The sequence below is a fragment of the Balaenoptera musculus genome, chromosome 9 (genome assembly GCF_009873245.2).
Source record: "Balaenoptera musculus isolate JJ_BM4_2016_0621 chromosome 9, mBalMus1.pri.v3, whole genome shotgun sequence".
Classification (NCBI taxonomy): Eukaryota; Metazoa; Chordata; class Mammalia; order Artiodactyla; family Balaenopteridae; genus Balaenoptera; species Balaenoptera musculus.
Window position 1 is genome coordinate 21,365,301 of NC_045793.1, and position 14,910 is coordinate 21,380,210.

General features: G+C 51.0%; 1 protein-coding gene across 1 annotated transcript in view; it reads left to right on the forward strand.

Annotated features, from left to right (window-relative positions):
* PLXNA4 (plexin A4) overlaps window positions 1-14,910 on the forward strand; it is a 447,305-nt gene that overhangs the window by 345,671 nt on the left and 86,724 nt on the right. Inside the window, exons 6-9 of the mRNA XM_036863673.1 lie at window positions 2,873-2,996; window positions 3,723-3,876; window positions 5,093-5,192; window positions 7,633-7,747. Of these exons, the coding sequence (XP_036719568.1) occupies window positions 2,873-2,996; window positions 3,723-3,876; window positions 5,093-5,192; window positions 7,633-7,747 (493 nt within the window). The remainder of the gene's footprint in view (window positions 1-2,872; window positions 2,997-3,722; window positions 3,877-5,092; window positions 5,193-7,632; window positions 7,748-14,910) is intronic.

A 14,910-nucleotide genomic window follows, 5' to 3' on the forward strand; every position in this document is an offset into this window, starting at 1 on the left:
CCTAAATCTGCGGGAGATGATACCTGTTTAGTTGTGGGCTCTCGGGAGCCATGGAAAGATGCAGCCTCATGAACTCTGGGAGCAGCAAACCATGCAGATAGACCTTGTCTTGAGATCCCTCAACCAAGTTCCTTTGTACCTCCTGCAAGAGAGAAGGAGTTGCCTCTTTTCTATCTGGACTCTATTTGGTAACTTCAGGTGATGTTTGGGCTGAAAGCAGCTTCATTTTTCCTGTCTGCATAATTTAATCAAAGACATTTTTCAGATCTACTGAGTGCTCTTGGAAATAGGAACTTCAAAGTTGGGGAGTCAGTGAATAATTGAAGTCTGTACCAGCTCTCTGGGTCTGCTGTTAATGGGAGTAATAACACTATTAATAGTGATGTCAGTGCAGAAACCCTGGAAAAATCCATAACATTAGCTTAATGGCTGGAGGTAATGAAGTCCTCGCAGAGGAGCTAGCCTGGTAAATTAACTTCCCAGACTTTTAGGCAGATGCCCTTGTTGGCATGGGTCTGCTAGAACAGCCTGGGGGTGCCTTGGAGACGACCACACTCACATCTGACCTTTCACCCTTGGGATGAGATTCCTAGACGGGTCCTGGAGAATTCACAAGTCTCAATAATATTCAAAGTGTTTCCAGTGGCAGGCAAAAACAGTGATTAGCATAGAGAAGAAGATTGAGAGGACATTTTTAAATTGCCTTAAGCACAGAAGGGGACATCAGGATGGCAAGGAAAATGGGTTTAGTCTAGAAGCTTCAGGGAGGTAGAGCACAGTGGGTGAGAATGGAGGCTCCAGAGTTCATCTGTGTTCATACAGGCTCCTTCTGATTAGCTGATGACCTTGAACAAGTGACTAACTGCTCTCTGTAGTTTCCTGATCTATAAGGTGGGGTTTAAAATGGTTACCTACCTCCCATCATCGCTGGGAGACTTCAGTGACATAAACTGTAAGCCCCTTATCACAGTGCCCAATAAGAGCTCAATGACTAGTAGCCATGATTATTTTCTTCAGAATTGTGTTTTACTTCTGATTACACATCCACTTTACTCCAAGGTCATCCTTTTTGTCCATATCTCCCCTTGCTTCCTTTAGTCCACGCCTTCAGTGATTTCTCAGCTAAATTCTCCTCTCAGACCCTCTACTATTAGGCCGCCCCTCCCACCGAGGCCAAGATGCAGCCTCATGAACTCCAGGAGCAGCAAACTATGCAGATAGACCTTGTCTTGAGATCCCTCAACGAAGTTCCTTTGTACCCACTGCAAGAGAGAAGGAGTTGCCTCTTTTCTCTCTGGACTCTGTTTGGTAACTCCAGGTGATGTGGATGACATACTTCCTTCCCCGTGGCTGGGAGGAGAGGCCCCCGCAGGTTTCCTCTGTGCCTGAGAGTCACCCCGAGAGCAGCTCAGGGTATCCAGGTGCCTCTGTCCCCTCACCTTTTACCCTACCCCTCACCCATCTGCTTCTTGAGACAGGTGTTCCCTTCCATATCCCTGGCTGTTCCCTTCCCTACTCAGCTCCTTGCCTGGTGCTGCCTCCTCTCCTGCAACAGCCCCTGACATCCTCCCTTCTCGGCAGAGTCTCTCCTCTTTAACCAAAAGAGATCAGCACTCAGGAGGGATTTCCCTGCAGTCCCATCTTACCTCAACATGTCCCTCTGAGGACCCTGCTTTCCCTCACCGCCATCCCACAGCAGACTCAGCAGCCCAGAGGTTCCAAATCATGGCCGCTCGGCGCAGCTCCACGTTCACCAGGCTTATCCAGCTTGGATTAAATACTGTTCCCTGAAAGTCAAATACCTCCGAGCAGTCAACTCCCACTGGAAGGCAGGGCAAGCCCTGGCCCCGGCTGAGAGCTTAAGTGCCTTCCCCTATGTGTGATGCATGCATTTGGGTGACCACCCTGACTTTTATGTGCATCTTTCACAAGCCCCCATCAGTTACAGCCGTAAGATCCCAGGTCACCTGGATGTGATCCACTGGTGACAAGGCACACTTTGAACAATAATAGGACACAGACACTAGGCAATAATAGCGAACCTTCTACAGCAGTGATGCTGGGCCGTGGAGCTGGGATTCGGATCCAACGCAGCCTGGCTCCAGAGCGTGCTGTGAACTTCTACACTCTGCAACTTCGATCCCTCCTCCCCTCCCTCCTGCCCACCTACGTTTACCTTCTGTCTGCTGGGCAGGAGATAGGCAGGGGATTCCAAAGTAAGTCAGGCATAGTTTCTTCTTTGGAGAAGTTCACACTTGGTAGGAGAGGGCTGCGCTTAGCCTAATAATTGTCATATAGTCTAAGAAGTTCTAGATGCTGGGAAACACCAAAGTGCTCTTAACTTTGCCCGGGGTGGGAGTGGGTTAGTGGGAAGAGGGACCCACGCAGATGCATTATAGTTGAACCATGTTTAGAGGAACAGGTAGAAGTTGGGATGGGGAAAAATGTGGCGAGAGGGCAGTGCAGACAGAGGAGCTGGCGTGCACAAAGACGAGGAAATCGGAAAGAGGAGATACGTGGAGAGAACAGTCTCGGTTTGCGAAGGGGGGGGGGCGGTGCTGAGGCTGAGTGGGGAGGGGGAATAGACAGGACTTCCAGTTCTTTCTGTGAATGAGGAGGCCCTGAGGGCACTCTGGGGTGACCGTCAGGGTTTTGCATGTGGCAACCAGTGATTGGAATTAACCTTCTTCTTCCAATTTGGGCTTGATGGGGGAGGACCAGGCTGGAGGAAGGAAACTAGAAGGTTAGTCCTGGGCATGCTCAGTTCGGACACGTCCTAGGAGCCGCTGGCCATGCCTGACCTGCGCGCCGGCCCCTCACTGGACCAGCGGTCTCCTCCTGAGTCCCTGATCAGTCGCTCTGTCCTTCTCAGGTGCACCCGGAAGGAGCGCTGTGAGCGGTCCAGAGAGCCCCGCAGGTTTGCCTCTGAGATGAAGCAGTGCGTCCGGCTGACCGTCCATCCCAGCAACATCTCCGTTTCTCAGTACAACGTCCTGGTAAGGCCGTGGGACCGGGATCCAGGGACGTCGGAAGAGCCCTCCCCCCGCCAAAAAGGGCCTCAGCCCAACACCCCTCAGGAGGGCTGGGCCCAGCTGGCCAGCAAGGCCGCTCCAGAGCAGGGCAGGGGTGTTAAAGAATGTGTCCCCGGGGATGGAAGATGGGGACGTTTGCAGGACTATCGGGGAAGAGGCTTTATGCACAAGGGGTAGAAAGACAGGGAAAACTGACATGAAAAATGACAGAAAGAGTGACCAAGAGAGGGAGAGTGTTGGGAACACTGTCGTTGTCTTTGAGATGGCAAAGATGTATGTGCAGAGGGAGAAGAGGGGGCGATGGCACCCACGTTCTTGCTGGGCACCTGGTGGTTGGTGTTGCCGTTTTCCAAAGTTGGGGATAACGGAGAGGAGCCTGACCAGCAGTTCCCCTGGGCCTCAGTCCTGCCCATCTTCCCACCTACAAATCCCCTAAACGTTCTGTTTCCTGGGGCCAGATCCACTCAGATGCTTATTTCTTTTGTCTCTGTCTCTTACCATCCCACCACCCTCTCTGTCCTCTCCCGTCATAAACTGGGTCTCTCTTCTGTGTGTCAATGTTGCCTCATGCTTGTCTTTCTTCTCTCTCTCTCTGATCTCTCTTGCTCTCCCTCTTTCTTCCTTTATTCCGTACCCTCCTTTTCCCATTTCTCTCTCCTCCTCTCTCTCCCCCTACCTGGCTGTTCACAGCTGGTCCTGGAGACATACAATGTCCCAGAGCTGTCAGCTGGTGTCAACTGCACCTTCGAGGACCTGTCAGAGATGGATGGGCTGGTGGTAGGCAGTCAGATCCAGTGCTACTCCCCAGCAGCCAAGGAGGTGCCCCGGATCATCACGGAGAACGGTGAGTGGTCCCCAGAGGCAAAGCGGGGTGGCAAGTCCTTCCTCCTGCCGCCTGGATGATGAGAACTCAGGACAGACACAGGGGATTGAGGGAGCGCACAGGAGGGGAGGGTCAGAGGAAGTGGTGTGCGTTGGTAGGGATGTCACAGGAAGAGGGGGATGGAGTGTCCCTCCGCTGCCTTTGGAATTGAGACCAGGTGAGCATCCAGGAGTCACCCTCACCCTGGGTGAGGAGCAGTGCCAAGAGGGCGGGAGAGGGAAAGGCCAGCACGGTGGCAGAGTGTGCCAGTCAAGTTCAGAGGTCATGCTGGAGCATGAGGGGGCACGGGAGGAGGGATGGGGTGCAGGGGTCATCTGGTTCCTTACCCCCTGCCTGCACTGCGGGGTCTCTGACCCTGAACCGTTGCGCACCCCCAGCCCCGCCTCCCCGGAGCTTCCTGTTGGTGGCCGGCTGCCACGAGAAGGACAAGGTGGACAGAGGCCCAGCGCTGGGAGGGACAGGCGGCCTGGGCAGCCTGATTCCATGTTGGCCCTCCCATTTGGGCTTGTCACATTTGTTCCGAGCTGATTGATTAATGAGCCTCTCCGGGAAGGCACAGAGCAAGGGGCCTGGGGTCCGGGCTGTGAATTAAACATGGGCCCCAGCTCCTCCCTGGTGCCGGCGGAGGATTCCAGGGATGCCTGCCCGAATGGAGCCCACCAGAGGAGGGGGTGTCAGCACAGGGTCTTTCCTTACAGAGATGGGGCACGAGCTCGTGAGCGCTCACACACCTCCATGTAAAACCTCTGGCATAATTTGTGGCAGCGTTGCCAAGGGTCTACGTGTTTCTCCTGGTAGCTAATCAATGTGTGTATTTGTAATTCTGTGAGGGCTGCATGGACATCATGTATGTGAATGCACATCTGAACACCTGTCAGAGTGTGTGTGTGTGTGTGTGTGTGTGTGTGTGTGGACAGGAAAGGACCTGGTGAGCAAATGAGAGGTGGGTGCTGGGAATACAGTGTGGAAGGAGAAATAGACCAGAATCACCCTCTGCAGCTGTTCTTGGGGTTGTCCTGGGACCAGGCCCGACTGAATCCGAATCCGGTTAGAGCTGAGCACACCCCTTGGAGAGTGGGCTCCCCTTTGCCAGGGTGCATTACTCTCAGTGGGACCCGACACGGGGCAGTGGCCGTCCCCCACCCCACCTCCACCTCACGGCTGGCTCCACCCACAGGGGACCACCATGTCGTCCAGCTGCAGCTCAAGTCGAAGGAGACAGGCATGACCTTTGCCAGCACCAGCTTTGTCTTCTACAACTGCAGCGTCCACAACTCGTAAGTGCCCCTCCAGCCTCACTCAGCTCCCTGTTTCTGGGGTCAAAGTTCATCCAAAGATAGAAGACCCCACCACTTTTCCCAAGGGCTTACCATCTAGAGGCCCTGTAAGGTGACCTCCTTCACCCCCAGAAGGACAGAGACTCCCTCCTCTGGCACCCACAGGGTTAATGGGAAGAGGCTAGAATGGGCAGAGTGATAACCTGTGGGCTGGGGAACTCCAAGTCCCTAGCCCTTACGTCTTCTCTGGCATAAGTCTGCTAACGTGATTCACTTTCCACCATCTGTTGAGGAGGGGGGTGCTTATGACCTGAAGAACAGAGCGGCCAGCACCCCAGGTGAGAAGAGGGGTCTGGGGAGGGAGGGAAGGCCCCACGTGTGTCCAGGCAGTGGTCCATCAAGTCACCTGAACGAACGCTCAGCTCTGCACAGTCCCCTGCAGGCTGGGTCGGGACTCAGGCTGCGACGGTCAGAGGCGGGCTTCGGCCTGGGGTGGGGTTCTAGCTCTGGCTCCGGCTCCAGCTCCGGCTCTGTTTGACTGAAGCCTCCACTTCCCGGGGTAAGCCACGGACGACGGAGGCTTGGGCTCTGGAGTCAGACCAGCTAGGAAAAGTAACCCTTCTGTGCCCCAGTATCCTCTGTAAATGAGGAAATAGTAGCCCTCCTCCTGGGGGGTCCCCCAAATATGTAACAGCTGACATGGCAAGGGCACGGTCCCATCGGCTGGGACGTCGCTGGTTGCTGCCCCTGCTTATGAGCCCTGCTCAGCCCACAGGATGGCTGCGAGGGCTAGAAGAGCGCTTACAAGGAGAGCGGTTAGAGCCATGTCTGGCCGACTGTTTAGGCATTGTACATTTTACTGTTACTATATTCTTATTTCCTCTCCAAAATGATGGGCCTGGATAATATTGAGAAGGTACAAACCTGTTTTTCACCATAGAAACCTTTCTTCAACCAAAATTAGGTGTGAAAGCCCAATATACAAAATAGATGGAAGCAGGAGATGGTTGAGGGTCGGGAGGACCTGGAACCCCTCTGTCTAGGAAGCCCACACATCTCACACAGTCTCCAAAGAAGCTTCACGGAACCCCCAGGGTTCCATAGAGCACAGTTTGAAAGCCATAGAACCTGATCTCAAAAAGCTTTGCTTGCTTTAATATAATGTTCTGTTTTCTTCTCCATATAGGACAAGCTAGTTAACATAACCATAGATATTTGGGGCTCTAGGCTGGTGGGCTCTGTCTGGTTATGACAGCTGTGAGTCCAGAGCTTGGCTCTCTCTGGCACCCCAAGTAAGAGGTAGCCAGTCCTCCCAGCCAAATTGCTTCGACATTGGAATTCTCTTCCTGCTTCTTCCCACAGAGCTTGCCATGTCTTTACCACATGGTGACCTAATCCCTCACTCCCCTTTTGCCCCTCTAAGAAAGTAGAATAGGTAGATGAAAGCATGTTTGAAGTTTCCATTCAGTCCATAAAATGATTTTAAGCATCCTATATGCAAAACAGTGTGTTACTCATTAGACAAGGAGGATCCAAAATTAATAAGATGCAAAGACTCGATCTCTACCCCCCAAGAATCATGGCCTAGTGGACCAGTGGATGAACAGGACAATGAATAAGTAAAATATGATACAACAAGACCAGTCCTGTTCCAGAGACAGAAACAAAAGGATGAATAGCATGAGGGCCCCAATGAGACCAACTCTCCGTTGGTCAAAGAAGGAAGAGGAGATGATGAGGTAGAGGAAATGGTACTCCAGGTAGAAGGACAGCATGGGGAGAGCATGGCCTGTTCTTGGCTGAAGCACCAGACACATGTGGGGACAGTGGATGTAGACACCACAGAGGCCTTGGCCTGCCTGGCAAGGCATTTGGGTTCGACCCTTTGGAGGAAGGGAACCATGTTGGGTTTTAAACAGGAAGTAGCTTTTATAAAGTTGCCTGTGTTTCCTGGGAATGGTGAGTAGAGGTAGGGTTGCCAGCTCTGCCCATCACACTGAGGGGGTAGCCTCAGGACCTTCCTCTGCAAAGGTGGGTCCTTGTCAGCAGAGACCCTGGAGTCAGTTTGAATTAAAAGTCAATTTCACTGTTGGTCCTAACTCTTATGGGTTCTCTGGAGGAGCCCCTCTACTCCAGACCTCATTGTTTCCCAATTCAGCAAAAGAGGGCGCCATCCTAGAAACATGGAGGGTGGTTGATGAGGCTCTTGGGGGATCGGGCTTGTCAGCTACCTGAGTGAGGGCGGAGGCCAGAGACTCTTGGCTTCCTGAGGACTTGGAGAGAAAAGGGATGGATTTTTACAAGATCTACTCTTCCTGAGCGTTTGAAGGTGGTTTCTCCTACTGTGAAAACATGTTTTGCTAGGCCCTAGAGTCTTAGGCTTTCTGCTTTTGGTTCATGCAGGTTCTATGACGTGTGCCTCTCCCTCCTCTGTGCCCAGGTGCCTGTCCTGCGTGGAGAGCCCATACCGCTGCCACTGGTGTAAATACCGGCATGTCTGCACCCACGACCCCAAGACTTGCTCCTTCCAGGAAGGCCGGGTGAGGCTGCCTGAGGTAGGTCCCGCAGCCAGAGCCGTGAGCGCTGCTTGCTGTGAGCGTGGGACACGCGGGTACGTCTTCCCTTAAGAAGAGAAAACAAAGGCAAATCCCGCAGGACCACCCCCTTGCTCCCCAACCCCAACTCCTAAGGGACCACTTCACGAAAGCAGTAAGCAAGCAAAGCTCTGAGCTCTGGGTCAGTCTTGGGGGTTCAGTTACCAGACAGAGGTGCATTCCAGGTCACTCCATCCAGCAGGACCCTCTACACACCAGGTGAGTTCCAGAACAATCCCAGAGAGGTGTGTGTGTGTGTGTGTGTGTGTCCTAGAAATAATTGTAAGTACACAGCAGGACTGTACAGACTGCTCAGTGGTCCCTCAGAGCACTGTCCGCAGAGCAGAACTGAGATCAAAGAAGTCCAGTCGAGTAAAAGGGAGAGAAGGATAAGAATGGTCACTAACCATTCTTATGGATGGATGAGGTGGTCACTAACCTGAGGGTGGTTTTCAACGTGTGGTCCCCAAACCAGCAGCATCAGCGTCCTCATCGCCTGGGGCCTTGTCAGAGACGCAAAATCTCCCGCTCCATCCTCTCCACCAGCTGGATGACCCCTCGGGGCTGCGGTCGGCACTGTGCGATTCTGCTGCACAGTCCAGTCTGCAAATCACTGACACAGAGTCAGGCTCCGTGGCTAAGACACTGTTTCTGTTCCCTCCTGATCTTTACTCTTATCCTTGAAAACTCTTCATCACCGTAATAGAAATACTCTACGCCTATGTTGTTTCCTCTCGGAGACTGTAAGTTTGTGGGCAAAGACCTCAAGGATAATGGGTGTAAACACATTTTGGAAAAGTCTGCTGTTGTTCAAACATTATGGTGCTTGTGTGACTCCAACCATTGGGCCAGTAGTTCTGAAGAGTGGTTTAGAATGCTGTTGCTGAGAACAGGAAGATAGAGAGGTGATATACCTATATCTGTATCTGTATCTATATCTATATCGTGTTGGTTAGACCCCACTGAATGCAAGGACAGGGCACTCTCTCGGCCAACGCTGGACTCAGGCTCCAACATCTCTCCTACCCCCAAGTCTTGGGTGTACCTTCCAGCCCCCTTCACACAGCCACACAGGTGCCATGACCGTGTGGCAAAGCCATAGCTGTGAGAGCAGGGAACTGTCCGGTTGCAGAAAGCATAAGGGCTGTTTGGGGGACTGGACGGGGCGTGGTGAGAACAGAGAGGCCCGCCCCCAGACTCCCACCCCACTAGGAGCCCTAACTCAGGCCAAAGCCTTAATGGCAGGAGGGAAGCTGTCTTGTCTCTGAAAGGGAGGAGCGAAGGACACCTCACCACCAGCATCTGCTGCGTTGAGCTCTCCTCACCCAGGAAAAATGACTGAAGTGTGTCTGGCGATGAGACATTTCCAGCCCCGGATCCCACTTTCCCAAGCTCTGGCGGCTGAGCAGGAGTTCTCGGGGTAGAGAAGGGGCAGAGCAATCCTTTGTAGAGGGAAAGGCAAGGAATGGTGAGGTTGTCAAGAGGACAGAATGCTCCCAATTGGGTGGGGGGGAACAAGAGGAGCAAAAAAGACAGAAAAAGCAGAAATTTGAAAACCTCATTCAAGGTAATTAAATGATTAGGAGCCTTTGAAATCCACCAGATAGCTCAGTTGTCTCTGCTTTCCTTTTATTCTTGGGCCTCTCCACACAGGAAATCCCTGCTAGATACACCAGCCTGGAAAGCTGGAGAGAGCCTGAAAACCTCTTTCTTTCTGCTCCCATCAAGTCACTTGTAGGTTTCAGACCAGAACAAGAAGAGGCTGTGGAAGTCTCTAGACACAGGCCCTCTGCCTCTACGATGGAGTCTGTCTGTGGCTGGGAACGGCTGCTCTGAATTTGTAATCCGAAAAAGAGACCCAGACCTAGATTATCCCTTCATAGGGAAAGGGAGAAAAGGGGTTATGTCTTGGCTTTAAGTAGGAATGTGAATCTAATTTTTATGTGTCAATTCTCTGCTTCTTTTTTTTTAACTGAGACAAAGTGGAGCTAAAGCTAATAAGGCAGACAGGGGTCTGACAGCCAAGGGGCACATCTTGGCATGAAGACCCTGATAAAAGGCTGTACATTCTCAGGACTTCCCTGGTGGTCCAGCAGTTAAGACTTCGCGGCCCCACTACAGGGGGCCTGGGTTCAATCCCTGGTTGGGGAGCTAGATCCTGCATGCATGCCGCAACTAAGAGCCCACATGCGCAACTAAAAGAGCCCGCGTGCCCCAACTAAGACCTGGCGCAGCCAAACAAATAAATAAATAAAATATTTTTTAAAAAAGAAATTTAAAAAAAGGCTATCCATTCTCCTCAATCCTGGGCCTTTGTCTAGGGGTGCGGGGTCAGAAGCAGAAGAAGGGCTGGTTGACCCACCCAACCAGGGGCTAAGAGCCCAGGAAGCACCTCTTCTTATGTTGTTCAGAAACCTACAAGTAACTTGATGGCAGTGGAGACAAAGAGATTTCCAGGCTCTCTCCAGCTTTCCAGGCTGGTGTATCTGGCAGGGATTTCATGTGTGGAGAGGCCCGAGAATAAAATGAAAACAGAGACAACTGAGCTCTCTGGTGGATTTCAAAGGCCCCTAATCGTTTAATTACCTTGAAGGAGGTTTTCCAATTTCTGCTTTTTCTGTCTTGTTTGCCCCTCTTGTCCCAACTTTCTTTCTTTTAAATATGTAATATCAGCTGGTATCTGCTGCTCAGAAAGAGGAAAAAAACCTAGAAAAGAATAAAACAATAGCCCACCACGTTTCCCAGTGTAATTCAGGGATCTCCATAAAAGAATAATGTCTTCAAGTGCCCAGACTACAAGCCAGGCACAGCACCCATGTGTACCTGGTGGTGGCAGAGGTCACTGGGGATTCACAGAACCCCAGAGGGTATGGTGCCGGGGTCCCCAGAAGAGGAAGAAGCCTGGAGGAATGTGACGGATGGAGGGATGTGAAGAAGGACAAACCCACTGCTGTGGTCCCCCCAGCTCTTTCTATTTTACATGGGCCCTTTTACCATGAGCCTGGCAAGCCATCACAGTGACAGGCTCCCAGGTATCTTGGAATTGCCATGCCTCCCTTATCACTTCACTGAATGGAATTAACTTTGGCTTCTCTTTTTCTTGGATGCTTATTTATTCTAAGAGAAGGAAGTTTTAAGGCTGTGCTCCTCGTCCACAATTGGAGGCTGCATTCTACCCAGCTCAATAATGGACCACTTTGAATATAACACAGAGGAGAGGCTGAAGTCGACCACCTCATGATGGTTTTTGTAGCAGCGTCTTCCTGGAGATAAGGGGAAAAGAAGTAAATAAATATTTGTGGACTGTTGGCTGATTCCAGCCATTGCAGGTCAGCGGAAGAAGGTCATTGTCCTCAGAGCTTAAGAAAAAAGCCCCGGCTGCTAACAGAAATATAATGATCTTGTTTTAATGTCATTGTTTTGTTTTCTATATTTTTGTTTCTGGGATGAGCTGGTAACAGGAATAAGGGGTAACAAAGAAAATTACACATCTGAAAGGTGATTTTGTAGAAGCCCCAGGCACAAGTGTCCCCTCTCCATGCCAGGGGAAGAGCTTATTCATGGCATGATACTCTGTAGCATTGTTACAGGTCACCTCTCATCCTACATTACCCACTTCTTGAACATTTCCCATACGCGGGGCATCGTGGGAGGTTTAAAGGTGTGCAAGAGATCTGTAGATCTGTATTTAGAGACGTGTAAAATGGGACCATTGGTCCACATGATTGCTAAAGTTCTGTAATTGTCAGTGGAAATAATCTGGAGAGCACCAAAGAGAAATCCACGCCCAAGAAGTGGTCTTACTGGGTGAGTGTCCAAGTGTGGCCTAGGTCTCCCAGTTCTGCCCAATAGGGGGGCTCACACAGCCTCAGGCCTGGAGCTCCCCTGGACTTCCAGACCCAGACTCACCCTGGGAATGAAGGGGAGACCCAGGCCCAGCGATTCTTCTGGAGGTCCCTAGGTTTTCATTTGCTTTCAACCTTTGAGCGTGGGGATGCAGACAGAGGTCTCTTGTTAGCCAAGAGGGAGGCTGCCAGGTGGCTCTTCAACTCCCCAGCAACATCCTGTATCCCTAGGAAGGCTTTCGTCCGGGCGTCTTCCAGTTTCAACACTGGCCTTGTTGACTATCACCAGGCATGTTGAATTACCTCTTTTTTTTCCCCGAACAAAGAGTGCATTCAGGTGAAGTTATTGGTCTGGAACAGAGAACTGGTCAATCATTGTTGTTATTATATTAATGGCAAGTATTCTCGAGTAATTACAATTATTAGAAATAGAACGCCCAATAACATATGTTGTTTATAGTCACTATATTCCAGTTACAAGGAATGATTTTGTTTCAACTAATGATGGCATTGTGATAACAACCCTGGGTCCTTAGATCAGCTGCCAGATGCTGGGTACCAAAGAGAAGAGGGAGAGAAAGGCGAGGGAAAGCTGAAGTGGGACCACAGAGTCTTCAGTCCTGTTCTCCCAGTATCAGCCGAGACTCCTTGCTTCCCACTGGAATGGCCTTTCACCGGGGCAGCCGTGAACAGGCCCACGCTCTCACCTCCACCAGGCGGGAGGGACCACTGGTCTCTAAGTGGCTTTGGAATCCCCAGGCTCCTCTGCTGGGTGACCTGAGCCCCCCCATCAGGCCCACACACTTAATAACAGTGATCCCTGGGGAACGAAGGCAAACTCCCATGGAAAAGCAAATCCACTGACAAGAATTTATCCTCGATGGATTATTTTGCTGTTACTTCTCATCTAAACTGAAAAGCAAAGTGAGCTGCGGCTGAAGCTGCATTCTCTGGGCTCCAGGCTGGATGGGCCTTGCGAGGAAGCCGAGGCACATCTGGCACATTAAATACAGACTCAAAGAGGAAGTTCCTGCAGCCCCTCTCTTCTTGAAGTTCAACCAGAGTGTTTACTCCAGAGAACAATTGTAAGATCAGAAGAGGAAAAATGAATTCTATTTGATTTCCAAAGCTGTGCTTGAAAGTTTCTCCCCAAATCCCCTACCACCCCGATACCGCTGAGTTCAATCTGTGGCCAGGACGGGTATCGGGAAATCTGCTGATCCCAAGGTCAGTCCTCCCTGGGACTCAAGCGCTGGCAAAGCAGGGAAAGTCCGGGCCCCGGGACAGCTGCTGAAATAAGCCCCATGCCCAGAGACGGGGCAGGCCAAGGGCATTTATCCCCAACTGGACTTGAAGGAGATCAGGCCAGCCCACCTTGTCAGCGATTCAGCTCCCCTTCTTACGGTCCTCTGGGATCCAACCCGAGGGAACAAAAGCACCCTTGCCATGCCCTTCACCCCCCTTTGAGAAAACAAAGCCAAACCCCTGTGCGCCACTCCCACTGCAGGTATTCCATTACTGGGTTGCCATTTCTCTACTCAACTGCACTTTCCATCAATCTCATCTGCCCTTCCCCCACTTAAGATTATGGGTATTTCCTTTTTGTATTATTACTTTGCTCTCTCCATAAACCAGCCCATCGTAGATCACGTTAATGGCATAAACTTGGGGAACAGCAAAGAAAATATATGGTGCATTGCATTTTTGTACTGGGCACCATGGGTCTGAGAAGGTGAGTGTAAATTTTGGGGGTTGGTTGCGGCTAGGGCTGACTTGTCTTTGGAATTGATGGGGGCTGAGGTGACATGGGGGGAGGGGTGACCTGCAATTTACTTATTCCTTAGCTGCCCCTCTGTGCTGCCCCTACCCGGTTCCCCCCGCCCCAGAGCTTCACATCCCCCCAACCTTGCGGTAACAACTGAGAGAATTAGAGTCCTCATCTTGTAAACACGCTAGGGACTGTAAATCCACAGCCCACCACCCCCTCCCGAGGATGCACCAGCCCTGAAGGCAGCTTTTCCTCTCCCAGCTGGGCAGCATTCTTTATGTCGTGTTCAATTATTTAAATATGCAATGAAACCTCTGTATAAAGCAGCCACCGACATGCTGGACGTGGTAGATGGAAAGGCATCTTTTTTGCTCTCATATGTTGATACTCTCCCTGCAATTAGCGGTGCTGTCTTTACTTCTGTGTGCATTTCAGCGGAAACCAAAATATGCACAGGGCTAGACGATGGACCTGGAGCCCCCTGGAGCCACTTCCTGAAAGCCAAGACATTTAAAGATCTTGTTGCACCTCAAGCCACCCTTCTCCCCAACCTCAGCCCATTCTCAGGACTGCAGAACATAGCCACGGGCAAAACAGACTCCAAGCGAATCTGGTTCTTATTGTATGCATTTGTCTCCAAATAATTTTGCTAAATGCAGGTGTTTTCTACCCTCCAAGAGCTGGCCCTTTCAAATGATTGTTCAGAGAAATATCTTCCTTGAAAAGAGAAAGGCAGTATGTTTCTAAGGAATTCTGTAAGGGGGCTAGATCATCATCTGGGGACAAAAGTCAGTAAGATGATGGTGAGAGTGTTTTGCTCATGGTCACTGTGGGAACTGAGATAACTGGTGTGCTTAATTTCTTTCTCATGGACGTGGTGGTGATCATATGTGTTGTGCTATGAAACAAGATAGCACGTGGCAAAATATGTGTAAGGTGATGGAGGTGGTGGGATGTGCACTGCTTTGAAACCTTGTACCCCTTGCACCGTGTTAATTGTGTTAGCTAGAATAACAGTATCACGTACTACCTATCAGAGCAATACCCACCTGTATGACTATGCCAGGTCATAATATACCAGTTATTAAAATACTTCCCTCCTGGTAGGTAAATGGCTCTTTCAGGAGACCAACCTACCCTGCAAAGACCCCCACCTCCTCCAGCATGCAGTGGTCGATATTTTGAATACCACGCTTTGAGCTAGTTTAGCAGGCATTGTTTACCCCCATTTTAAAGATGGGAAAACTGAGCCTCAGAAAGGTTATATGAGGATGTGTCCCAGGTCATCTACTGGGTTAATATTAGAATTGGGACCATAAAATTCGTGGAATCCAAACGAGCCTCTTCATTTTATGGATGAGGAGACTCAGAGGGTTTGGGGACGTGCCCAAGGCCACGTGGCTGGCTGGCAAAGGTCCTGTCTCAGAGCACGCGGAACCTTCCAGAAGAGGGGACTGCCATTAGATGAGCAGTGAACAGAACTGGGACCTCCCTAGCCATTCCTGTTGTGT